The sequence below is a fragment of the Coccinella septempunctata genome, chromosome 1 (assembly GCF_907165205.1).
Source record: "Coccinella septempunctata chromosome 1, icCocSept1.1, whole genome shotgun sequence".
NCBI classification, from domain to species: Eukaryota; Metazoa; Arthropoda; class Insecta; order Coleoptera; family Coccinellidae; genus Coccinella; species Coccinella septempunctata.
In genome coordinates, this window is record NC_058189.1 from 56,720,998 (window position 1) to 56,745,433 (window position 24,436).

The 24,436-nt window shown below is 34.7% G+C and overlaps 4 protein-coding genes and 2 long non-coding RNA genes across 6 annotated transcripts; 4 read left to right on the forward strand and 2 right to left on the reverse strand.

Annotated features, from left to right (window-relative positions):
• The first annotated feature begins 110 nt into the window (after nucleotides 1-110).
• On the forward strand, nucleotides 111-926 carry LOC123322686. Its single transcript, XR_006539199.1, has 3 exons — nucleotides 111-216; nucleotides 652-691; nucleotides 890-926. It is a non-coding gene; the product is annotated as an uncharacterized LOC123322686 (long non-coding RNA).
• A 982-nt stretch (nucleotides 927-1,908) lies between these two features.
• Nucleotides 1,909-3,181, forward strand: LOC123312373. The gene is made up of 3 exons (XM_044896764.1): nucleotides 1,909-1,944; nucleotides 2,149-2,244; nucleotides 2,302-3,181. The coding sequence occupies exons 2-3, from the start codon at nucleotides 2,214-2,216 to the stop codon at nucleotides 2,997-2,999; spliced, it is 729 nt and encodes a 242-aa protein (XP_044752699.1). The 5' UTR covers nucleotides 1,909-1,944; nucleotides 2,149-2,213; the 3' UTR covers nucleotides 3,000-3,181.
• Nucleotides 3,182-3,790: 609 nt separating this feature from the next.
• LOC123319494 (zinc finger protein 62 homolog) lies at nucleotides 3,791-18,818 on the forward strand. Its single transcript, XM_044906508.1, has 10 exons — nucleotides 3,791-4,002; nucleotides 4,055-4,634; nucleotides 5,773-5,937; nucleotides 6,326-6,560; nucleotides 6,660-6,950; nucleotides 7,355-7,605; nucleotides 7,664-7,861; nucleotides 8,005-8,046; nucleotides 8,129-8,167; nucleotides 18,522-18,818. Exons 1-10 carry the CDS (start codon nucleotides 3,835-3,837, stop codon nucleotides 18,596-18,598), a joined length of 2,046 nt encoding a protein of 681 aa, XP_044762443.1. The 5' UTR covers nucleotides 3,791-3,834; the 3' UTR covers nucleotides 18,599-18,818.
• Nucleotides 9,095-18,069, reverse strand: LOC123319501 (dynein intermediate chain 3, ciliary). The gene is made up of 7 exons (XM_044906521.1): nucleotides 17,824-18,069; nucleotides 16,811-17,024; nucleotides 15,967-16,228; nucleotides 14,828-15,089; nucleotides 12,815-13,204; nucleotides 11,510-11,747; nucleotides 9,095-9,533 (listed from the first exon to the last, which is right to left on the reverse strand). Exons 1-7 carry the CDS (start codon nucleotides 17,952-17,954, stop codon nucleotides 9,162-9,164), a joined length of 1,869 nt encoding a protein of 622 aa, XP_044762456.1. The 5' UTR covers nucleotides 17,955-18,069; the 3' UTR covers nucleotides 9,095-9,161.
• A 1,226-nt stretch (nucleotides 18,819-20,044) lies between the features above and the next one.
• LOC123321975 lies at nucleotides 20,045-21,130 on the reverse strand. The gene is made up of 3 exons (XR_006539005.1): nucleotides 20,842-21,130; nucleotides 20,488-20,772; nucleotides 20,045-20,430 (listed from the first exon to the last, which is right to left on the reverse strand). It is a non-coding gene; the product is annotated as an uncharacterized LOC123321975 (long non-coding RNA).
• Nucleotides 21,131-21,170: 40 nt separating this feature from the next.
• On the forward strand, nucleotides 21,171-24,328 carry LOC123321983 (negative elongation factor D). The gene is made up of 11 exons (XM_044909793.1): nucleotides 21,171-21,382; nucleotides 21,443-21,665; nucleotides 21,746-21,963; nucleotides 22,120-22,269; nucleotides 22,331-22,461; nucleotides 22,567-22,754; nucleotides 22,961-23,213; nucleotides 23,298-23,508; nucleotides 23,604-23,744; nucleotides 23,901-24,030; nucleotides 24,169-24,328. Exons 1-11 carry the CDS (start codon nucleotides 21,329-21,331, stop codon nucleotides 24,201-24,203), a joined length of 1,734 nt encoding a protein of 577 aa, XP_044765728.1. The 5' UTR covers nucleotides 21,171-21,328; the 3' UTR covers nucleotides 24,204-24,328.
• Nucleotides 24,329-24,436: the final 108 nt, after the last annotated feature.

Below are 24,436 nucleotides of genomic sequence, written 5' to 3' on the forward strand. Positions count from 1 at the left end.
AGAAGAGTAGACGAGTAAGAAAACTCCGTCTCTGCTTCTATCATTGAACTTTATGGGAGCATAGAGTTCAATGGCTTCTATTCGTCTGGTATTTCTATGGTCCCTTCTTGCTCCGAACTGTTTGAATGTTTGGTTAAGTTGTGAAAAGAAAAGTATGGTCAAACGATTTTTATCAAGACTTTTTATTTGTATGTGTTTAGAAGAATTGGTCAATAGGTAAAATTGATATAATTTCTATTTAAAACGACAATTGAAGCATCATTTCAACGAAAAAGAATAACCATTGTTAAAAACTCAATTCTGCAATTTATAATATTGGACAACTTATACAATGTTTTGAGGGTTCATCTTTGTGCACTGGAATATTACTGCAGTGTGCTCTTGTATAACATTAAGTGATGTAGTAATTTAACAGTAACTGTTTGGTGTAAAGGACGAACATCAAAGTTAGTTTTGCCAGGATATTTCCATGCTGTATAACATCAGTTTTTTCTTTTCTGTTGAGTTGAATCTCATATGATGAACATTTAATGATATTCTGACACCTCTTCAGAACACTACTGGTGATAATATATCATTCTGATAGCAAAATTGAACCAGATCAAATTGCCCTTTTCTTATATAGGTATTCTAATGAAATTTATTTTTCAGATAACTGAATATACAGAAAAAATAACAGGGGTGGAAAGAAGTAAGTATGTATTATCGAAATATGCCCATGTTGTATAACTTTTTTTTTTAAATCAACTTTCATGTGATGAAGATTCCATAATATATTCTGACACCTCTTCAGACCACTTCTGGTGATAAAATATCTTTCTGATAGGAAAAATTGAGCCAGTTTATATTTCCTTGTTTTTCTTATATTCTAATGAAATTTCTTTTGTAGGCAAAGTGAAGTTAAAGGAGAAAATAATTACCGAGGAGGAACAAAGTGAGTATTATCAGAATATTGCGATGCAAATTTTTGGCCTCAATTAAATCAAATTTAATGTGATGAACATTTCATAATATATTTCTGACACCTCTACAGACCACTACTGGTGATAAAATAACAATCTGATAATAAAAAAAGTCGGTATAATTTCTTCTTTTCTTGTTGTTGCCTTTATTCTAATTAAATGTTTTTTCAGACAAACTGAATGTGAAGAAGAAAGTGTAATTATCTTGGTGGAAAGAGGTGAGTATTATCAGCATATACTCATGTTACAAAACATGAGTATTTTGCCTCAATTGAATCTAATTTCATGTGATGAACATTTCATAATATATTTCTGACACCTCTTCAGACCCCTACTGGTGATAAAATACCATTCTGATAAATAAAAAGTATCAGTGTAATTTTTTTTGTTTTCTTGTTCCCATAATCTAATTAAATTTATTTTTCAGACAACCTGAAGGTGCAGAAGAAAAAATTGTAATCTTTATGGAAAGAAGTGAGTATTATCAGAATATTCCCATGCTGTAAAACTTGAATTTTTTGCCTCAATTGAATCAAATTTCGTGTGATGAACATTTCATAATATATTTCTGACACCTCTTCAGACCACTACTGGTGATAAAATGTCATTCTGATAAAAAATAGAATCGGTATAATTTTTTTGTTTTCTTGTTCTCATGATCTAATTAAATTTATTTTTCAGACAAACTGAAGGTGGAGAAGAGAAATTTATAATTTTCATGGAGAGAAGTGAGTATTATAAGAATATTCCCATGCTGTAAAACTTGAATTTTTTGCCTCAATTGAATCAAATTTCATGTGATGAACATTGTATAATCTATTTCTGACACCTCTTCAGACCACTACTGGTGATAAAATGCAATTCTGATAAAAAAAAGAATCAGTATAATTTTTTCGTATTCTTGTTCTCACAAACTAATTAAATTTATTTTTCAGACATACTGAAGGTGGGGAAGAAAAAATTATAATCTTGGAGGAAAGAAGTGAGTATTATCAAAATGTACCCATGCTGTAAAACTTGAAGTTTTTGCCTCAAGTGAATCAAATTTCATGTGATGAACATTTTATAATATATTTCTGACACCTCTTCAGACCACTACTGGTGATAAAAACAACATTCTGAAAAAAAATTACCCAGTTGAACTTTCCTTTCTTTTTCTTTTATTCTAATGGAATTCATCTTTCAGATACTCTGAAACTGATGCAAATCATTTGTGAATGAAAAGGTTCTAGTTTTAAAAATATTTCCAAAATGAGTATGGAGTTGCCCTGTGATATGAAGGGTGAGTGATTCTGATTAAACTATATTCATAAACTAATAATTATACCAACAATTTCAGCCATTTCTTACAGATTTGACTTGGAATATAGTCCGGATTTTATCAATGTCAAAGAATATTCTCCCAAAAGCTATGATGAAAAAAGACCTCTGGGACGAACAATTTTTGTGGCCAAAATTCCTTTATACCTAGATGAAAATGCAGTTAAGAAGTTATTTTCTGAAGTTGGGCCAGTTGTTTCTGTAAATCTCCACAGAGAAAAAACTTCTGATGATGATGAAGAAAATATGGATGCCTATGTACTAGGTTACCAATGTGCCTATATTGTTTATAAAACCAGAGAAAGTTTATTGAAAGTGTTGAACTTGGATGTTTTTAAAACTTTGACAGATGATAAATTCTCACCACTTAAAGGACTGGTAGAAGAGTATTATGATTCTATTCGAAATCGCTATGTGGTTACTGAAACGGCACAAACATTTCATAAACAAAAGGAAGACAAAGTATCAAAAGAAAATAATAATGTGGATGAAGATGGTTGGACTGTGGTTGCCTCGAAGAGTAAACATTCCAAGATGAATCCAAAGTTGAATGATAAACTAATTTATAAGAAAAAAAAGAAGTTGAACAAAAACTTCTACACTTTTCAAATCAAAGAATCAAAAATGAAAAATTTAGCTGCTTTGATGGAGGGATATGAAGAAGCAAAGCGAAAGGTTGCTAAAATGAAGAGGAATAGATTATTCAAACCACTCTAAAGGCCATGATATGTACATATTCAAAAGACTCTGAAATTAGGGATTTATGATTCACAAAAACTGTTTCTCTTTCTTTAAGGTATCCAGTTTTCTTTTTATTTATATTTCGCAGTGAGAAATACTTTGTTATTTAATATTCACTATTTGTAAATTGATTGATTTGATGAATAAAATGTTACAATTGAGTTAATGTATTGAATCCGGCATTGACAAAATAGAGTTTTATCGATTTCTAGCAAATAATTCTCGGTTGTTTCCCTTCGGCCCTTCACAACTTCTAACTTTGTAAGTTTACTTCAATAACCAGAAGTTTAACGCAGCAAATGATGACGTAGAGCTTATTCATGGCATCATGTGATCAAAAAGGTACAATCAGAGATATAGAAGGAGGTATATACCAAGAGGATCTTTGGTATATCTCTGGGTACAATACATAAGTAATGGTAATTATGCAAAAACATTTTGTCTTTTTATGTGGAGGTATGGAGGGTACCATCCATACGTAGAAGGAAAAGGTTATTTATGGAAGAAATCCTTTGTCAGTAAAATTGGTAAAATCAAAGATTAGAAAGAATCTAATCTTTGGGTAAAATCGAGAAGGGGAGGTTAATCTTTGGTAAAATCAAAGATTATTCTCTATCTTTGGGTAAAATATTACTTGCAGAATGATTTTTACACTACAGAGCACATTAGTATCCATAGATATTAATCAATGGATTCTCTGTGGTGTAAAACCAAAGAGAACACGAATAAATCAAACAACTGTCTCTGGTGTGAAACAAATGACAAATACAAATAAATCGCTTCCATAAGCAGTTTTCAGTAGTTGGATAAAATGGTAAACACAAATGATGTTAAAAAAAAACGGCCTAGATGGAAACCACTTAACCTCTGTAGAATTTGTTTAACTTATAGCCCCTCAATGATTGGAATGTATGAAAATTTCAGGGATTGTGAAACTATGAAAATACATGAAGTACTGCAAAAAGCTTTGTGTTGTGAGGTGCGCAAAAACAGTGTGTGTGGTAAATTTTATTTAACGTATTAAGTTTCAGATAATTATAACCCAAAAAACGCCTAATCAAATTTGTTCGGTTTGCTTGAGTATCCTCAAAATATTATATGACTTCAAAAAGCAGTTTGAAGAATCCCAAATCAAAATATTTGGAAACATAAATGAAATCAATCAAGATAATAGTAGAAAAACTGCAGTGGAAACTTCCACAGAAGTAGAAATAATTATTGGGAAAAATAATTTCAGTTTGGATGATGTTGTTGTTGTGGATAAGGACGAGAGAAAAGAGGATTACACACAGTTATTAAACAATTTAGGAAAAGCAGTAACAGTAGAATATTTGGGAAAGTCTTCAAGTAAAGACAATCCCATCCAGGAGGTGTATGATGAAGAACCTCAAAACCCTTCTGGAGACGTGTATGATCTACAAACATGTAATGATAACTTGAAAGATGAAGGTGATAGTGAAGAATATGAAACAATAATAATTGAATATATCTCTGATACGGAGGATGCCGTTATGGATCAAAATGAATGTAATGAAAGTAAGAAGAATGGAGATGTGAAAATATCGAAAGATTCATCTTTGTCAAAGATAATTCATTCCTATATTATTGAAGGTAATATGTAATATGAGTGATTTCTTTCATTTTATTTCATAGAGAGCGTCAATAACAACTGTATTCATTTCTGTGAATAAGAAGTTAATATTTTCTTATTTCATTAATTCTCAGAGAATTTTCAATTACACTTTCAAGCACTTATACAATGAAAAATCATTCTGCCATGGAAATATTAAAAACTCAAGCTGTATAACTTTCACTAGTTTTAAACGCTTCATTGCTTGTTCATTGGTCATTTTGAACTCTAATAGCGTTTTCTATTGGTAAAACTAGTGCACTGGATCACAGAACATCAAATGTGAATTAGGATATCTTGAACTTATTGATTGAAATTTATTTTGGGAGGATTTTGCATCTCTTCACAAACCTTTTAGGGCTTTCACTCCCAATCTCTGAAACAAAATCAATTAAAAATGAAATCAACGATTTGCTCCTGCGTAAATTCTTGCACTAATTTGTCATTTTTAATTGATTTTGTTTCAGAGATTGGGAGTGAAAGCCCTAAAAGGTTTGTGAAGAGTTGAACTTATTGCACTGTTTTTATAATATGCTCTCAATACGCACCAGTTTTACAAATGAAATTTGCTATTATAGCGAATTGCAGTGGTAAAACTAGCTTCATATGCATTGGAATGATGGTAGTGACATGAAAATATGCACTCGCACTGCACTAATTTTACCAATAGAAAACGCTATAAATGAAAATATTCACCTTTCTAAGATGTCGTCAAATTAATGATAGAAAGAACTTTATTGAATATAGAACTTGAATAATAATAATAACTGTTCATTAATGGCCATCGACTGAAGTCCTTCAACCTTCTTGAAAATACACAATCTAAAATTTAACAATATACATATAGGGTGCAAGTTGATATCCATTTCTGATATAATTGGAAGTCATAAATCATTGCACATATTTAAAAAATGATGTCACACTTATCTCCTTGTACAAAATTTTTAAGACATCAGACATATGTATATTTCCAAACTTCTAACAGGCACTTCTGGTGGGACATCCTGTATATAACACGGAATATTAAAAAAAGAATTGGAAATATTATAATTTTAAAATACTAGTCCTCTGTATGAAATTCCTGAAGTGTTGGTATCTTAAAGATATTTTTCTTTCAAGGTGATTATTCTAAAGAACTACAAAATGAAGTAATTGGGGAATCCGGAAAAAAAGAATGTAGAAATTTCAGCCCAGAACATATCAATAGAGTTAGACAAAAAAAAACAAAGAAACACAGATCAGCTGAAATGATGGAAATCGAAAAGTATATTATTTATGGAACAGGTAAAGTTCATTAAAATCAATATCTGTTTTTGGCTCAAAATCTTTTCAATTAATACTGACATGTTTCGGTTAAATATAAGAATAATCATCATCTTGAGATAATGAATGTGATTTTTTGATATTGACTTAGTTGGTTTCTTCTTTGTGCTGTTTATTATCAAGCTGATTATTATATGTATGAGCAATGGAAATTACCGCACACATTTTATGAAGTTTTTTGTGAAATGCTTAGTCAAGTGGCATTTTTTGAATATTCTTTGTAGTACAGTAGGATAAATAAGGATTATTGAATCAAGAACAGATGTTTGGGTTTCCGCACACCTTCTTCAATTTGTTGTTTTTTCAAAAGATATTTCTAAGGGAACCTTAAAATAGTATGGTGTTCCAGGACAAAGTGCAGAAGAAAGATCTGAAGAAATGAAAAATGAATTTACTATTGATAATAAAAATAATTTATCAGAAATCAACAGAGATGATGAAAAAGAATCAAATAAGGATTCCACTGTTCAATTGAATCAAGACAGTTCAGAAACAAATATTGACAAGTTGGAAGGAACTGGTACTAATCTGCACTTTTGTGACAAATGTTTCAAGTGTTTCAATAATAAAAGAATTCTGGATAGGTATGTATCATCTCCTCTGTATACTTTCTGAATAGATCTGATGTGAAAAAAATGCAATTTGAGTAAAATTCATGAAGGTATGTCTCCCTTAATCACTAGACACTTGGTTTTTGCACATGGTCAAAAAGGTGGGGCACCTAAAAGATGCAACCGTATAAAGACATCAAAAGAGGATAGAAGGATTAATCAGAGGGAAAGATGGAAAGAGAGATTCAAGAAGAATCCTATGCTGTGTCAAATTTGTGGACATGTGTCAAAGTCCGCAGGTGGAGCTAAATACCATTCGCTAACCCATGGTGAAAAGTCATATATGTGCGATTTTTGCCCGAAAAAATTTTTTACTCCTTCACATTTGAAAAACCATTTACAGTTCAAACATGAAAGGAAAACGTGAGTTATTATGAATCATTCTAATTCTCTTAGACAACAAGTAGGATCTAGAAAGTATTCTCTGAGAATAGTACAATTTTCTCTATAACTTTTGTCATTATGAAGTTATATTAATTAATTAATGCAAGACTAGATTTAAGCCAAAGTTGAGATATTGATTCTCAAACTTTGAGGTTTGGACAATTTTGTGGAGAATTGAAAAATTCAATGAAATATAGGATGTCCCATTTTAAATAACCAAGTTTGGTTCAGCTTACGATATAACCAGAAGTACAAATGATACAAGACCATTTCAGTCGACCAAATGCCGGCCATACACCATGATTCAAAAATTCTCAGAGAATAATCTGATAAGGTTCTCTAGAACCGCCCCGTATATATATTTTTTTTTTTCTCATTACCAGGATTAAACATCTCTGTTCCATTTGTGGTGAACATAAAAACTCATCTACCGCTCTGGCCTACCATATGAAATTACACACAAACAATCCTAAGAGATATCCGTGTCCAGTGTGCGGTCTTTCATTTTTAGTGAAAGGAGGCCTCAAGATGCATCTCAGAAGGCATATGGGGGACAGAAGATATCCTTGTAATATTTGTAATAAATCATTTTTTAGCGCCAATGAGAGAAAAAAACATGTGATGATACACACTGGTGAGCTTGTTTTGTTCTTTCAATATGCACTTAATCATAAACAAACAATGTCTTATAGGAGAGAGGCCGCACAATTGTAAATATTGTGACAGAAAATTTGTTAGTGCATTCAATCAGAAAATTCACATGATGACACATAGCGGACCTTATTTATGTGAACTCTGCTTCAGGGGATTCGCTGACAAAGATTTACTGAAGATGCATATAAAGTACAAACACAATTCAGAAAATGGAAATGAAAAAAAATTGCCTTCAAGTGAGTTATTAGTTTTAAAACATGGATATATTTACAATTGAAAAATAAGTTTACAAGGTTTGCTGTGAAAGATCAGCCTAAATCGTGAAATTTAAAAGAAATTATTGTACATATTTTGGTTTTTTCATAGTTCGTGTTTTCAGAGAACCCAATCCAACCAACGAAAGAAGATACAGAAATAATTGGTGAGTTAACTTTACCTCAGCTTTCAGTATCTTTGGTTATTAATATTTTATGAAATTTTTATTATTTGAATTTGTTTTTCAGATGATGCAATGGAGCCACTTCAATGTCCAGAATCATCTGGTGAGTTCATTAGCAATCAATTTGGGTTATCACTGCATATGCAAGTTTAAACTGAATAATTATGAGTTTCATTCATGATTTTTTCAAATGCACCGCGGAAACTATTCAAAATCATTCTTCAAATATGGAGTTTTAAAATTTAAATCGCTTAGTTTCAAGTTTACGATTTGGCAACAGCGCCTACTAGACAATAAAAAGAACAATGTCCGATCAGCTTGTTTATAAAATACTAGCTGTTGATTTACAGGCGCGTACTTACTGGCGAGCCTCAATCAAGATAATGTATTTGTTGTCCTTTATCATCAAGGCATATTTCAGTCGATGTTGCCAACTTGTTCAATTGAAATGAAACGCTTTAAATTTTAAATACCCATTTTTATTTTTCATTTTTAAGTCCTTAAAATAATTTGTTTGGGAAACGGTTGAAAAAGTTTTTTCAAAATGTGACGTTTCAAAGATATTTCATAAAAAAACATCATTTTCGTCAAGAGGATATTCCCTATTGATAAAAGTCCAGTTACTTTCGAAATCTCAAAAAAGCAACTCATAAAATTTCTCGAGAATATGAGAAAGCTCATATCACCTCTCAAACTAAACCTGCAATTTTTCAAACATTGAATTTGGATGAATATACTATCTCAGACTAAAGAGAGAAATCAATCAACACATATTGGTAGGTACTTTCATGGAAGCGTCATGGAAGATGCGTCTGAAAAATAATATAAAAATCAGTTATATCACCACCAGGTGCATAACTATTATACTTATATGAACAAGTTGTGGTAGCTGTATTTGTGCGTTTCTGTTTGAAGCTTCGCTATATAAAGAGGCATTATTGCATCTTTAGTCTATAGGAAACATGTGCAGAGTGCTATCAGTTTAAAAAAGTTCTTTGTGGAACAAACCCATTCGAAATAATCAACAGTGCAAGAACTAAAAAATATATATTTACACGTAAAAAACATGGTTAACATGGTGCTGATTCTACACTGTACTACTTTCCTTTTTTACCCTTCTTCTTACCTTTCCCCTTTTTCTTCGTTTCTGGCGGGGGCGGTGGTGGTGGAAGCGGTTCAGGCTCCGGTTCTGGTGGGGGAGGTTCTTCCTGCGGCGGTTCTTCAGGAATCGGCATGTCCTTCTGAAGCTCCTTGTTGATGATTTTGTAGAAGTCCTCTTCGGCCGCGACGACGTACTCGTCAGAGTAGGGATCCTTCTCGGCCTCTTCCTCGCCTTCCTTTACAGCCGTTTCGGCCTTTTCCGCCTCGTCCTCGATGACATGCGCAGAACTTTTCGTCCTCGCTTTGAGGCGTATTTCGCGGTTCCTAGCCTCCAGGATTTTCTCTCTTTTCGCCTCGCGTTCGAACATCTTTAAACAAAGGTGCAGTTATAATCGTTTTCGAGGGAAATGCAATCTGTATAGAGCACTGAGATCTTATATCATCGATTCTTAAATGGTATGGTCATATGTACTTGATTTGCCTCCCCTACCTACACCTACATGTGAGGAAATCTGGCCTGCTGGAAGCAATAAGAATATCCCTCAAGAGGAGTTTATATCAATGAACTTTCTCTCCATCCGTATAAGGCGTAAAGGAGGAAAGAAGACCAGAATGTGGGGTGTTGCCGAACACTTGAACTATAAGTAAAGGTTACGGATATAACAATAAAAAGGTGCACCGGCATTGGCGTAGGTCCATATGGACCTAAAATGATCTTTAAAGCCCTGGGTTGAACCCTCTATTTTACAGACCGAGAGATTGGCTGTTTACGTATGCGCTCAGGAGTGTCTTAAAATGAACCTCAAAGAGGTACACATTTATATCACCACGGACAACCAGGCCACGCTGAGGTCTCTGGAATCACACTGCCAGGGATCTCTGCTGACATAGGAGTACCGTAATACCATAAAGCAACTGGCCAAAGGCAGTGACTTTACTATGGGTACCAGGGCATTGTGGTGTTGAAGTAAATGAAAAAGTCGATGAACTTGCAAAATGAGTATCAAGGTTAACACCTGCTGGACCTGAGCCTTTCTGTGGGCTTGGAAATGGAATGAGGCAGCGGTCCAACAATGGGAGTTGAACACTTGAATAACCTTCTGGAGAAACACTCCTGGACTTACTCAGTCAAAGAAATTCGTGATGATTTCACTCACCCATACCACAAAACTGCTGAAGCTGTCACGAGCTGAGCTTTGGTGGCACCACATACAGGGCACTGTCGGTACAAATATCATTTGTACCGTATGGGGAAGTCAGCAGATGAGATTTGTAGGCTCTGGATCAGAAGCAGAAATAGCTGAACACATGGTACGCAAGTGTCCTGAGCTGGCAGACCTAAAAACCACTAATAAGGATAAATTCAGATGCATACCACCCGCCGATATGAATATCAACAAGTGTTACGATCTGAATTGAACTAGCCAATTTGCCATCGTCAAGGCCCCAAATGGAGTTCGCTCCATCGAAGAAAAGCAGATGCTGACCATGGTTTCGGTCTCATTTCATCAGAGCAACATAGCATTTTTCTCCGATGGAGAACGTTTGGAATTGATGGAACTTTATTCAATATTGGCACGTGCTACTGGGTACTATAATATATACTATACTGAATTTATCCTTATTATTGTATTCATTGTCACCCTGTTTAGGCGTGATCATTCTATTATTACTAAATACCACTCATATGGGGAAACCGGTCCTGGATACTGACGAGGTATCGGCCAAGGATGTTGGCAGTTTTATCAACACCATTGACGACCCCCTTGGGTTCCTATGAATGAGTACATTGAGAACAAAAGATCTACATGGTTGCAGTTCCCGAAAGGCTTATCGAGCCACAACGACCCCGGTTCAAATAAAAAGAATAAAATATATAGTATGATGGTAGAGGAAATTCAAGGAAATAGGTCACATTCCTCGGGTAGTATTATCCGCATTCACCTGAACAAGTTATTGTAATATCTAGCGAAAAACTTGTAGTGGTGAAAAACTAATCCTAGTGAAAATCTTGTAATCCAAGTTCTAACACCAATAGGTACTAACTATTGGTGCCCTACGTCAAATTCTGATATAGCGACTCTTGGTGTGAAACATCCAAAAATAATCTAACGATTTCAGTGATTTTCGCCACTCTCCCAGCTTTTGCGTCCTATGTCATGGCATCGGTTCGGTTTATGAGTAATCCAAGCCTATTTATAAAGTATAGGTAAATTGCAGGGTGTCCCAACTAAAACCTGCCATCCATCTGAGTTCTCGAAGATTTTGAAAGTGTAAGCTCAATTATGTTTTTGATCGAATATCCTGGATTATTGTTTTATTTACTATCAACCCTCCTACTTACCGCCGTAAGAAGCATTTTATCGTTTTTATTGCTCGAAGCTAGATTGTCAGAAAATTCCACCAGATAGACGGTCCCTTTTTGATTGCCTATTGCCACCATTTTACCACTGTCGTGTGTTCTGATTCGTGTCAAAGGTTCGTCGCAAACTTTAACAGACATAGAAGCCTCTCTTTGCTGCTGGAGAATATCCCAAACGTCTAATACGCCGTCACTTCTAGTGGTGAAGAAAGAGGATAACCTAAAATTTCACAACGCTTCGATTGAAATTGTTGATATCGAATCAAAATATGTCAGACAAGAAATCTTAATGGAATGAAAAAAATATACTTTAGTCAATAGCGTTTATACGAAATTCTGAGCGTATAGAATTGGCTGGTCCAAATAAAAAACAATCTAGATTCTAGAAGGTTGATCATTACTTTTGCTGCATCTACACTGCTCAAAAATTGAAGGGTATATTCGAGAGAAAACCAAATTCTCGGTATTGCAGTACATATTCTACCATGTGGAGAGGCTCATTTCGTATAGGTGTAATGTGGTATATATATCAGGGTGTATTTGAAGTTTTTTTCAAGAGAAGGTAGAACTGGTCAAAATGAAGCGTTTCACCATAAATCACCTATACAAAACTTTCAAAATGTCAAAGTTGAAAAAAAAATTTTTTATGATTACTGGAATAGATCCTAATACGACCCTGGACCGGTTGTCAGCTGAATTATCGCAAAGCAGTGGGAAAAAACTTATCTCCTCTTTCGACCATGTGGTTTCGTTTGGGATATTGGCTCGTTCCATATTTACGTGGTAATGAAGATAGAAACTTAGGATTGCCGAATTGTTCTCATTATTTTTTAGTAACTTGATGAGGAACATCATAGCACTTTTTTAAACATAACTAACATAAGCACTTTCAAGAAACTCGATTTTCAATATTTTTTTTTCACCCTAAATTGCACGATACAACAATTATGATTCTCTCAAAAGTGACCTGATGCATCTCATCCGATGAACTTGGTACTGAACTATTCATTGTTCAGCCATATGTTATGTTTTGTTTCGTTTTTGCGATGCCGGAGTCACCTTCCACAGTCCCGTACTTGAAATTAAATGAAATTTTGTCGAACATCTAGGGGTTGTATCTCAGCCATCTTGGATATTTTAAATAAACAATTTTTGGTTGAACGACTTATTATGAGGAGTTCTACCTTCTTTAAAAAAAAACCCTTACCTTTGAAAACACCCTGCATATATAGATAAATATTTTTGGCAGTCTTATTGGATTAGATAAAGACACCAAGAGTTCCTCACCTTGTCGGACTCCACGCACCGTCCGTCAGAAGGGCCTTGTGATAACAAGTCCACATGATGGAGCTCTCCTTGCAGTCTTCGGACCAGATCCTGGCCGTCCAGTCTCCGATCGTGAGGAAGTTCTTGATGAAATTGGGGTTCCTTTGGCAAGCCAAGACGGGTCCTAGGTGCGCGTAATACCTAGACGTCATCTTTTCGATGGCCGTCTTCCCCTTACGATTTCCGGAGATGACGTAACCCAATTCTGTGCCCACCATGAACCTAGTGGGTATCGTGGGTTCGTATTCCAGGCAGGACGCACCCGCTGCCATCGACAATGATTGATCCTCGTCTTTCGCATGGTGTAGGATCAGTGTTTCTGTCGGTTCCGTCAGATTGCGCGCGTCCCACCTGACAAATTGATGATTTTTGGATTTTTTGTGAATTGAAGATACTTCTGTTAACTCTTAAGAAAGTTGGTTATGGCAATTCATAATGCATAAATAGGTTACGTTATGAATTATTGACCTACGTAGCAGTATCCATCCCATTGAGAAAGATGCTTGTTCTCTTTTATGGTGAGTTCATGCAGAGATACTAAGAACTAATACATAAAAAAGGCAACAATTTCATGGCAGATAACCGACACATGCACGCTATCTGCAAATTAGATTGGCCCCTTTCTTAGGTATAAGTTCCTAGACCCGTTTGCACCAAACACACTTTGTTAAGTGTCCCTTAAAATGAACCCTTAACTTAAATTACGTTGCACCAACTGTTAACTGACATTTAAATGGCTGAAGCTAACCTTAAATTTAAGTACTCCTGTAACATAGACATAGAGACATGGACTGAGCAATGTCAGCATGAAAGTGGCTTTTTTTATAGAAAGAGAGAAATGATGGTCGGGCATTTACCTTCTCTTTTTTGTTCACATAGAGGTGAGTGTGGACCAATCAATATTCTAGAAAGAGACAACTGCATTCCCGACGTGCGTTTCTCTCTGTCACTTTTTTTGACCGTATTTGATGCATAGATATAAAGGGAAGGCACAGTCCATGTCTATATGTCTATGTCCTGTAATGACCACTTGAATATTTGAGGGCGGGACTCTAAAATAATTTGTTGAACTGTCTGCAGAACTTCGAACTTCCCATTTTTAATGGATTTTCAGAATTGAATGAATTCATTACTGAATACCAAGCCTTTTCTTTTGCCTTAATGTATTGCCATCAGTCATTTTATTTCCAATTTTGTGTCACAAATCATAAGTTAGCAACAAATTCTTTCCTTCTGTTGAGAACTTGAGTGCCCTTTGTAGATTAACACCACCTGCTTGGCAATCATTCACCGTATTCGTACTAACAAGGGCAATAAGAACATTTTCTTCACGTTCCTCTTCAACATGAATATAAACAAATTCACACAAGAACTTACAAAGAAAGTGTTGTACTTATATAAACTACCTGTACCTTTTATTTGACAATCATTATCAATATTAATGCTAATTCAACAATAAAAAGTTGTTACTCTTTGATAATAATTTACTTGAAACTCACTGACAGGATCATAAAGTTAGGTTAATGCACGGCCTTCTAAACCCCCTTTAGAAGGGCCCCTTACTTAAGATTCTGTTAAGCCACAGTCGTGCAACTGGGAATAAAATTAAGCGTCCATTAACTTTAAACGACACTTAGTTAACACGTTCGCGACATCGAGAGATTCACAGAGGAACCCGTGTGGACGTTATTTCACTTTTCTTTGAATTACGTATGTTTATTTTAAACATGAATATAACCTATTTTTATGTCGAACTTGTCTGTTTTTCAAGTTTTTGACCATTTTCCGTCGTGTCCACCGGTGACCCACCGGTTGGACACGCAAGGCCTCTAGCAATAACCAACGTGACCCACCGGTGGGTCATGACGTCGTGAACGTGTTAAGTACTCATTTTACGGGGTATTGGTGCAAACGGGCCTTTGTAACTCTGCATAAGCTCACCATTTATTCAAGTACCCTCTTAATTCTACATACCATTTGACCTGTCCATCTGTGGAACCGCTGAAAAAATCAGTACCCGATTTGGTGTAAATCCAGCAAACCCTCGATACCGGATCTCGAAAACTGGTCTCCATAATGCTGGTACCAACAGGATCGAAGCCTTTTCTGATGTCCCAAACGCTTACCTGTCCGTTCAGATGGCCGCTGATCAAGGAATGCGGATCTTTGGGATGATATTCCAAACATACCATCGGATGTACCGGTTTGAAAATGTGGTACGGTTTGTTTGGATTTTCTGTACAGAATTTGGTACTGATTAATTTTCATCGTTCTCGAATTTTATCAGCAACTGAATTATCAATAGATGAGTTCGCGGGGTAGTTCAGAACCGATTTCGAACTGGATAAAGCATGTGCAGGTTCCCTTGAAGGATCGACCAAGGAGGTGCAAGGTGCAATAGGAGATCGGAGAGGTTACCCGAGTAAACCTCGGTATCGCCACATGCGACGTCACACTAGCGCGCATTGGCGTAGCTTGTAAAAGTATCTGAGGCACTTCCAGTGACTTATTCATTCGTTTGATAGAAATGTTCTCGCAAAACAATTGAAGGTATTTTAAATTATCGTCTTTCTAAATTTACCCATTGTCTACCTAACGCACTGACTTCTGTCAGTGATCTTGACGTTGCCACCTACGTCATCACCCTTCCAATCGGTTTTGAACTGAATTGTTACTTTTTTGGCTCTTTTGCCAAAAATCTGCGCTTGCTCTGTCCAGTTCCGGATCGGTTCTCAAGTGTGATTCTAGGCCTGTTTTGGTTCGCTTTTAGGATGGTTCCAGAACGGTTCAAAACAGTCGCATATTTATTTATTCAGCGTAAGCTCGCGCGTAGCATGCGTGTAGCTTCCCACACCATTGCTGCTCCACTACTTTGAACCGATTCAGAACCGCCTCAAGTGCGAACCAAAACAAAGCTTCTATGTACTGCGAACAAAGCGTATATAATTGCTGTGGTCCGTATATACACTTTGGTTTCTTCTGGTTAGTAAGTGGGCGGTCCGTAAATGTCAAATTCCTGACAATTCAGTTCAATATCTGTCACCAGAGTAACCACTCTGGTAACTTTCGGTTACCAAATGTGTATATACGGACCATAAGCTCTGTTAACTGACCGATTTCCCAAATAAAGGAGTATGTTGAATCGCTGCTGATGGGGGCTTGAAAAATGAGATTGCAGTGCGAATTAGCAATCTTAGTTTGTCCATCTGGGGACCAAGAAATATGCGTTATCGGCCTCGTTGACGTTACTTGATCTTGAAACACGTTAACGGTTCTTGCTGTGCTCTTTTCCACTAAAGGCGTGGGCTCTACATCAGAGAAATACTGCTGATAGATGTTGATGGCGTTGTTCTGAAGGACGCAGTTCTCCATGCTCTAAAATATTTCAAACAATTCTATCGTTAAAATTTTCAAAACTAGCGTTTTTTTTTATTTCGAAATTGGGATCCATCCAGAATGAAAATAAACATTACTTTCGTATTGCATTTAAAACACTTTGATTGGTTAAAAGAAGCTATTAGTCGTATAGATCTATGAAAGTGTTTCGAAAAATTTTGACCCATATAGAAAACACTTTTACAAACGAATTTTTGAAGAAGGAAATGTCAGATTTTTTTAGTCTGGTGAAAGCTAAGACATATAAACGAAATTTATTCAGATACATAACACCCGCTGATATTAAATCAACAAATGTTACGATGAACTTTTTTAATGGAAATTTTAGTTCTATTTTAAACGCTTCATACACTTTTTTACGAAGGCTCGAATAAATTGGGATGAAAGTTGGGCAGTGCTCTACGGAGATAAATTATTTCATTGAATTTTACTTGCTCAAGGCGCTTTTTTATTTCCTTATCTTAAGCAATACGTCCAAAAACCATAGCCTACTTGACGACCAGACCTGATTCAGGTCGTTATTATTGGGGCAAAACATATGGAGCAACAATGAGTTATAACCTTGCAAAGACCCATGAGGGTATGGGCGTAGTTCTCTTCTTTTTCCACCTTTCGCCTGTACCTTTTGGTCTGTTCTTCGTCGGCAAGATTGACATCCTTTGGCCAGCCGCCTTCCACGTGGTTCATAAGGCCATTGGTAAATTCGGCTCTTGTGGTATTGAGCTCATGAGCTGCGAATTGTGGAACACCCTGTTGGGATTTGTTTACTGGATCTCTGTAATTTGATCGAACATTGTCTTGAAATACATTAAATGTAGTGTTTATCGTTTATTTTCAGTTTCGCCTACATCACTTTCTTCTTGCTTTTGCTGACAGTACGAAATAGTCCGCATATTAAAAGAAGGTGTTGATCGCAATGAAACTAAATTCAAAATTTTTTTATATGAGTGGCATACATGCAAAGGGATACAAGTAACAAAATGAACTGCGTGCATATAACCTAAAATTATAAACAATTTTGTGGCAAAGCGATAGTGTAATATTCCTTTAGGTGACGCCATCTATCGAGAAGAAATTTCTTGATGAAATGAAATTCTTTAAATTCATTAGAATTACAAAATTTAGGCCTTTACTCAAAAACGACGTTTCTCACTTGTACCCCTTTGCATCTAAACCACTCATATATAAAGTGTTATTTTTGTAATTTGAGCACATCTGGCACATCCTTCGAACAAGAAACAGACTGGGATGGCAAATTTGAAAACATTTTGTTTATAATTTAGACGAATTTTATTTTTCAATGAGTATTACGTATCGGAATCAACCATTCCAAGTAACAAGATGATGTGGAAAATATGGATATGCCAAGTTTATATTTCTTTTTAGGGTCGTATGTTATCAATGATTTTTCCATTTTCGGCATTTTTGAAGTTTTGTTAAAGTGATTTTTTTGTCATACTTGGTTTCATTTTGTTCTACCTTCTCTTGAAAAGATACTTACCTTTGAAAACGGCCTGAATTTCCTTATTATTGTCCAAGTCGAGAAAGAGTAAATATCCAAATTGTCGACTTACCTCAAGAGATATTCTCGAAGTAAATTGCGATCCGGTGGGAAATTGTCGATAAGCTCGGGTCCTTTGTCCGAAAACAAACATTGCCTACCAAATTCAGCCCTTTTCTTCTGATAAACGTATTGCACCTCCATATTTCAGTCCATGATCTGACAAAGTTCTAATAGCAATGTAATTCAAATGTAAGTTTGACAGCTGCGAGAAGATTATTGTGAAAGATTGATCAATAGAATTGCTGTGACAACATACATACATTCATTGACGGCCTTTCTGCTCGTTTGTTCCTTGATACAAGAGCATATTGAGCCGAAACGGATCTCAAAGGATTGGGTTGGACTCATTGATGAAAAATTCTGGGTCAAATGTAATTCTGTCTCAGTAGCCAGTTATATCTACTCTTGTTCCGAATTTTAACAAGCTCGCAGAAGCTTTTCTCCAAGTGTTATTTTTTAATTTTGTGAGATTATGAATATATTGAGGTGTACAGGATTTATCATTTATTATTTTCAAGAAAATACACAGTACATGAAATAATAGATATCACATCTGATGACCAGAAATAATTTTATCTGCTAAATGTTTCAAGAAATTTTTTTTGGATGCATTCACCTTTCCTTGCTGCAAACCGTGGATATAATCCTTGTACATATTAATTCTGCCCTTCAGTGATGCGTTATTAACTGCAGTTACATCTGTTCCAGATAATATGATACTTGAGGTTTTTAATTTACTGGATGGTACTGAAGAAGATGAGTTGAAGTACGATGACGTCGACTGAAATTGTGCTGATTTCATGGAGGTGGAGGTTGATTTGAACCTTTCATGTATATTCAAAAGTGCTAAATGGATTTGTTCTTTTTGTTTGCGGAGTTTTTCCGAATTTCTGTATTCTTTGAAGATTGTTTGCAATTCGCTATGACTAAAATGAAATATTCATTGGAGTTAGATTGAAATGTAAATATATGTACATACAACAAATATATATTCATACCTTTCCATTTTATGTCATACTTCATATATAGACAGAGAGACAGTCAATTATCTCAATACTTAACTCTGCCACAAATTTCGGGATTCATATTCAGTAGGAGCAGACTTGGAACCACTTGGAACAAAGTGAAATAATTAACTCTTCAGTTTATTCTACCAAATTCGAATCCAATATTAATATTCGATTCTAGAAAGTGGATTTTTTTACGAGATTGTATTGAAATCTTTTTATTCCCCGTAAAAGAAATCCCATTTTTAGGCTTTGCGAGCGTGGTTGAACTGTATCTACGGGTTTAACTTTGGTTTAACAAAAATACAAAAACACTTCTATATTAAAAAAAGAATTTTTCTGATTCTGTGTTTTATAATAAACCACAGAATATCATCAATGTGGTTAGTAAACACCAGAGATATAGAAGGGGGGAGATTGAGCTTCAAGCTGCGCGAACTGGCTAAAATTGAAGGCCGCCATTTGTCAGGAAATATATACAGCACCGCCTAAAAGTGATAGCATGTGGCAAGAGTTATATACAGGGGCACGTAAAATTCAGAATTTGAATGTTATGATTTCGTTGATAACAGTACTTGAAATTATGAGATTTCGGTCAATTCGTTTCTTATTTCTTCAGTACAATACAAAATGAATACCAAAAATGTCAACGAAGGAAAAAATTTTTTGTTTTATGTATTCTGGTGAATATAATGAGGTGTCCAAATATTGAACATATCATCTAAACCAATGAATCCTTTTGAATTATATTCAAGCGTTTGTAACCAACGATGAATTTTAATTTAATTGTCTTTTCTTCTTTTCGTCTTTTCTAAATAGGTAACGTTTTCAAAATAAAATCCATGATTTCGAAGATTCTAGCAATTTGGTCTTATGGGGTAGTTTGATATATATATATAGACTTCGAAGCGTCACCAATATTTGGTTTGTTCCAGAATCGCTTCTTTTCACTACTGTTCCCTAATTACGATCAGAGGAAAGTACCCTGAAAAATTGCTCGCCCACTTTCCTTCGAGATGCAATTCTGGAACTCTGCTTTTAAGTTTTAATTTTCTGTTTCTAAGGAAACACGATTTTGTCTATCTGAAGGACACTAAATTTTTTGCACAAAGTGGATAAATTGATCTGATATTTTTTATTGGAAGTAAGACATGATATGATGAAAGCTAACAAGTCGATAAATTTGTCAGTAGCTACTGGCATTAAATATATAAAAGAAAAAAACATTTTTCTATTCATTTTATTTATACAATATTGTATATCCAGTATCGATTGCTGCATAAAATCAACTGATGAAGTCTTCTAATTGCAGAACCTTGAATTTTTCAGTATAAACTTTTTACAGATTGAATATTCTAATTTTAAAATGAGATCTGGCAATAATTTTCACTGAAAGAAAGCCATAATGTCTTCCAATCACTGAAGAATATAAAAAATGTTCTTTCAAGGAAGGGAACAAATCATCAACTCGATCATAAAATTTTTGGGCTTGAATTATTGCAAATGCTTCGAGAAAATTTTCATCTCTTGAAACTCTATTTTCAGTTGAAATCATCAAATTCCTGATTGACATATTGTTATAATTCCATATGATGGTACATGAAGTCCCTCTGAAACAAACAAAAAATAAAATCATCTCAGTTTCATATTAAATTATCTCATCTTACCTTAATTTTTGAAGAATATTACAATTCCTTCAAGACTGGAACTTTTAGGGTCACAGTATCATTCTCTACATTTTTTAAATGTCTCTTCATCAATGTGGCACTGAATCAAAAGATTTCTCCCAATGATGGGCAGCATTTTCAGAAATACGTTGATCTTGTCTCAAAAAGTCCATCACTTCTTTCATGTGTTGTATTTTATTTTTAAGAGACTTAATTGTATAATTTCCTTCTATATGGAGTTTTTTCAATTCGATGAGTCTTTTCATCAATTTTGAAGGAGAAATACTGAAACAAGTTTAAAAAATTTGTAAATCTATCAAAGATATTCAAAAATTGATATAATTGGGAACTTACCTATAATTGTGAAGTAAGCCATCGTAAATATCCTGCTATTCAGCGAAAAAAGCTAATAAAACCACACGAATCCGCTGAATATCACCAAAAATACGTTCATATTTGTTATTATTGTTTACATTCTTTTGACTTGACAGCAGGCAATGGCAGCTAAATGACAAGAATATTCACTAAATTGTTAGACCGTGATCATAATACCGTGCTATGACCTGACAAATGGCGGACCCACTTTTGTCCCATGAAAATAGGATGCGCAGTGGTCGAAGCTCAATCTCCCCCCTTCTATATCTCTGGTAAACACATAGAACTATAAGAAGGCATAGAATTATATGAGTAAACAAATCGACATAACCTCATTGTTATTGTTTATTGGATGCAGAGACAACAACAAGTTGGTCTCCTGTTGGATGTTTGTTTTTAATTCAAGAATGCATATCGAACATTCTCGTTGAATTATTGAATTCGTTTATATATTTCAAGTGCGATAATGGAAGATGAATATGATGATCCCAACTGGGATGGAGACAGAATGGATACTGAAGTAGGCTATCAAACTGTTTGTATATAGTTCACACATAAATGTATCATTGATAACTTTTAGTCAGATCCAGGAGAAGAACTTGAGAATCCAGAAATGGTACTTCAAGAATGTGCTGAGAAATTTGCCACTCCTGATTATATCATGGAACCGGGTATATTCACTCAACTCAAGAGATATTTTCAATATAGAGGAAATCCGCTTCAGGTCATAGAAGAACTTTCTTCTAACTATACAGCTGTAGCTCAGATGGCCAATTTGATTGCGGAATGGCTTATAATTGGGGGTGAGCTAAGTTTTATCTTGTTATTAATTCGAACAAGTTGCAATAATGAATCATTTGATCATATGGTTAAATATGTTTAGGTGTGAAAGTTCAAGATGTGCAAGCCATGGTTGAGAATCATCTGAAAGATATGATCTTAAAAACCTTCGATCCTAAAAAAGCAGATACGATTTTTACCGAAGTAGGAGAAACACCTGCTTGGCTTACACAGCTGATTGATCATCCCACATGGAGATCTTTGATTTATCGCTTAGCTGAGGAATATCCGGATTGTTTGATGTTGAATTTCACTATAAAAGTAAGGAGTATTAACATTTTATGTATTTGCAATGAGCCAACACTATGTTGGATTCAAGTTGTGCATACCAGTTTAAAATTACTTTGCGTATTTTACTAGTAGTGCAGATTATTTTTCCCAATGCTCAAATAAACAAATTTCCTCTTCAATTTATAGCTAATATCAGATGCTGGTTTTCAAGGAGAGATAACAAGTATTTCAACAGCAGCTCAACAACTTGAAGTCTTTTCAAGGGTTCTCAAAACTTCAATCTCTAGTTTTCTGGGAAATCCAGAGAATTGGCAAAAAACAAGTAGGGAATGTGCTGTAGGTATCTACAAAAATTATTCAAATTAATCTTATCAAATAATTCTGTCTTATTTGCTAGAAAATGGTTTGCCATGGTCAACACACATATGTGTATAGTCAGGTAGTGATTCATGTGTTAGCAAAAGAACCAAAAGGAGGTAGCATAATGAAAAGGTTATCACAAGAAATCACCAAATGTGCACAGAAGAAGTAGGTTTCGTTTTAAATTCTGTTCCAAATCTTAAGCATCACTTTGAGTGCTTTTAACGAAATATTGTTTAAGGAACTTGAATAGATATGAATTTAAATTTTCAGTGGAAATGATGTTACTCCCATTACGATGGCTCTGAATGGAGCTGCAGCATTTCCCCAGGCTAGTCAAGCTTTGACTTCAATGTTGTCCAAAAATACCTTGAATCCTGCTGATATATCTGTATTGTATAGAAATTACAATAGTCCAGATCCTCCACCAATAGATCTCATTAGAACACCACAGTTCTTGGGTGAGTTCAATAAAAATTGAATCAGCATGAAAATTTTGAAATTTAAGAAGGCACCATCTTATGCGGAGCTAATGGGTGCTTGTTATGTTTACAGAATATATTCAATACTACTATTATCCCTTCTGAAACTTTTTCAATATCTATGTATTGATTTCGTTCCCTAGTTAATTTTGAATATGGAATTCATTTCCAAAAATATTTTCCAGAACTGCTAGTTGGTTCACTTTTTAAAGCAGGTGTAAAATTAAATCCTGACCATAAGCCAAAATACATCCATTTATTGGCTTATGCAGCAAGTGTGGTAGAAATACAAGCTAAGAAAGGACAAAAAAGAACCCAAGTGAAAGATGAACTTCAACCCACAATCAAAGCCATTGAAACCGTCCATAAAATCTGTAATACTAATAAGGGAAGTTCTGAACTTCTTGCCGATTTAGGTACAATATACCAGTGTTTGAAGTGAGTAGAAATTTAATGAATAAGAATATAATTTGACTATCCCTCATGAGTTTAATCCTACAATATCAATAATTTTGTTTTAAGATTTCCTGTAGTTTCAATTGGCATTATTAGATGGGTGGAATGTACAGTAACAGAGCCAAGTTATTTTAAGTTATCCACTGAACAAACTCCTATACATTTAGCACTTCTTGATGAAGTTGTTTCTTGTCATCCACTACTGCATGATCAAGTGTTGGAGTTGCTCATAAGATTATTTGAATCTAAACAGGATGAATTGGAAATATTGGTTCAGGTAAAAAACTTCAGCCAAAATTTCATATAGTTTCTTTGACTGTGAAGTTTTTCAAAAGTGAACACAAAATCCAAATATACAATATATAATTTCAGCTTGAAATGAGAAAAATGGTGCTAGATAGGATGGTTAATCTTTTGTGTTCTGGATGTGTCGTACCTGTTGTAAAGTACATTAAGCATTGCTGGCAGAAGGGGGATACAGATGTGTCATTGATCAGATATTTTGTAACTGAGGTGAGTGTGTATTCAGAAATACATCTCTTAACATTTGTGGACAAACTATAGTATTCTACTTGCATATTACTTGTTTAATGATAAACTATTATAATGCATTGCTCACAATGGAATTTTCATTTCAAGAAATTGCTGTACGGTGTACTGATGTTTCAGGTTTTGGAGACAATCGGTCCCCCTTACAGTTACGAATTTGTCAACTTGTTTATGCCAATGGTTGAAAATGACGAGATTACTGGAAGCATGAGAGCAGATGGAGAGAATGATAATGTCTCAGAATTTATAGGTAGGCAGACTTGGAGCAATAATTTTGTATTAATCATATTTGAAAGTTACTTGGTGCTGAAAATTTTCATTAAATTACATTGATTCACTTTGAGCAGTGTCTGGAAAAGATCTTTCTTGATGAATATTTTTGTTTCAGTTTACTGTAAGGCCCATTACACACCGTTGATTTAAAATAAGGAATTCAAACAAATCCATTATTTTGACGAATTGGAATATATCAAATGTGAATTTTTATTAATATAATGGATATAATTTATGTCAAACGTATTTCCAATAAAATTGCTAGAAAATCCAAATAGTTTCTATAATAAATTATTGGTAAGATATAATGCTGATTGATATTGAGGACATGTGGCTAATAATAATTGCCTCATGTCCTAACTGGCGGATTATACAGGAACAGA

Coding starts and splice junctions, on each gene's coding strand:
- LOC123321983 (XM_044909793.1), top strand. CDS start 21,329: ATGGAAGATGAATATGATGATCCCAACTGGGATGGAGACAGAATGGAT. Junction 22,270..22,330: donor AAACAAGTAGGGAATGTGCT/GTAGGTATCTAC, acceptor CTTATTTGCTAG/AAAATGGTTTGCCATGGTCA. Junction 23,745..23,900: donor TCAGATATTTTGTAACTGAG/GTGAGTGTGTAT, acceptor CTGATGTTTCAG/GTTTTGGAGACAATCGGTCC.
- LOC123312373 (XM_044896764.1), top strand. CDS start 2,214: ATGAGTATGGAGTTGCCCTGTGATATGAAGG. Junction 2,245..2,301: donor GTTGCCCTGTGATATGAAGG/GTGAGTGATTCT, acceptor CAACAATTTCAG/CCATTTCTTACAGATTTGAC.
- LOC123319494 (XM_044906508.1), top strand. CDS start 3,835: ATGGTAAACACAAATGATGTTAAAAAAAAACGGCCTAGATGGAAACCA. Junction 4,003..4,054: donor AAAAAGCTTTGTGTTGTGAG/GTGCGCAAAAAC, acceptor ATTAAGTTTCAG/ATAATTATAACCCAAAAAAC. Junction 6,561..6,659: donor AATAAAAGAATTCTGGATAG/GTATGTATCATC, acceptor CTTAATCACTAG/ACACTTGGTTTTTGCACATG.
- LOC123319501 (XM_044906521.1), bottom strand. CDS start 17,954: ATGGAGGTGCAATACGTTTATCAGAAGAAAAGGGCTGAATTTGGTAGG. Junction 16,229..16,810: donor CCCTCATGGGTCTTTGCAAG/GTTATAACTCAT, acceptor GAAATATTTTAG/AGCATGGAGAACTGCGTCCT. Junction 11,748..12,814: donor GGTGCGTGGAGTCCGACAAG/GTGAGGAACTCT, acceptor GTGAAATTTTAG/GTTATCCTCTTTCTTCACCA.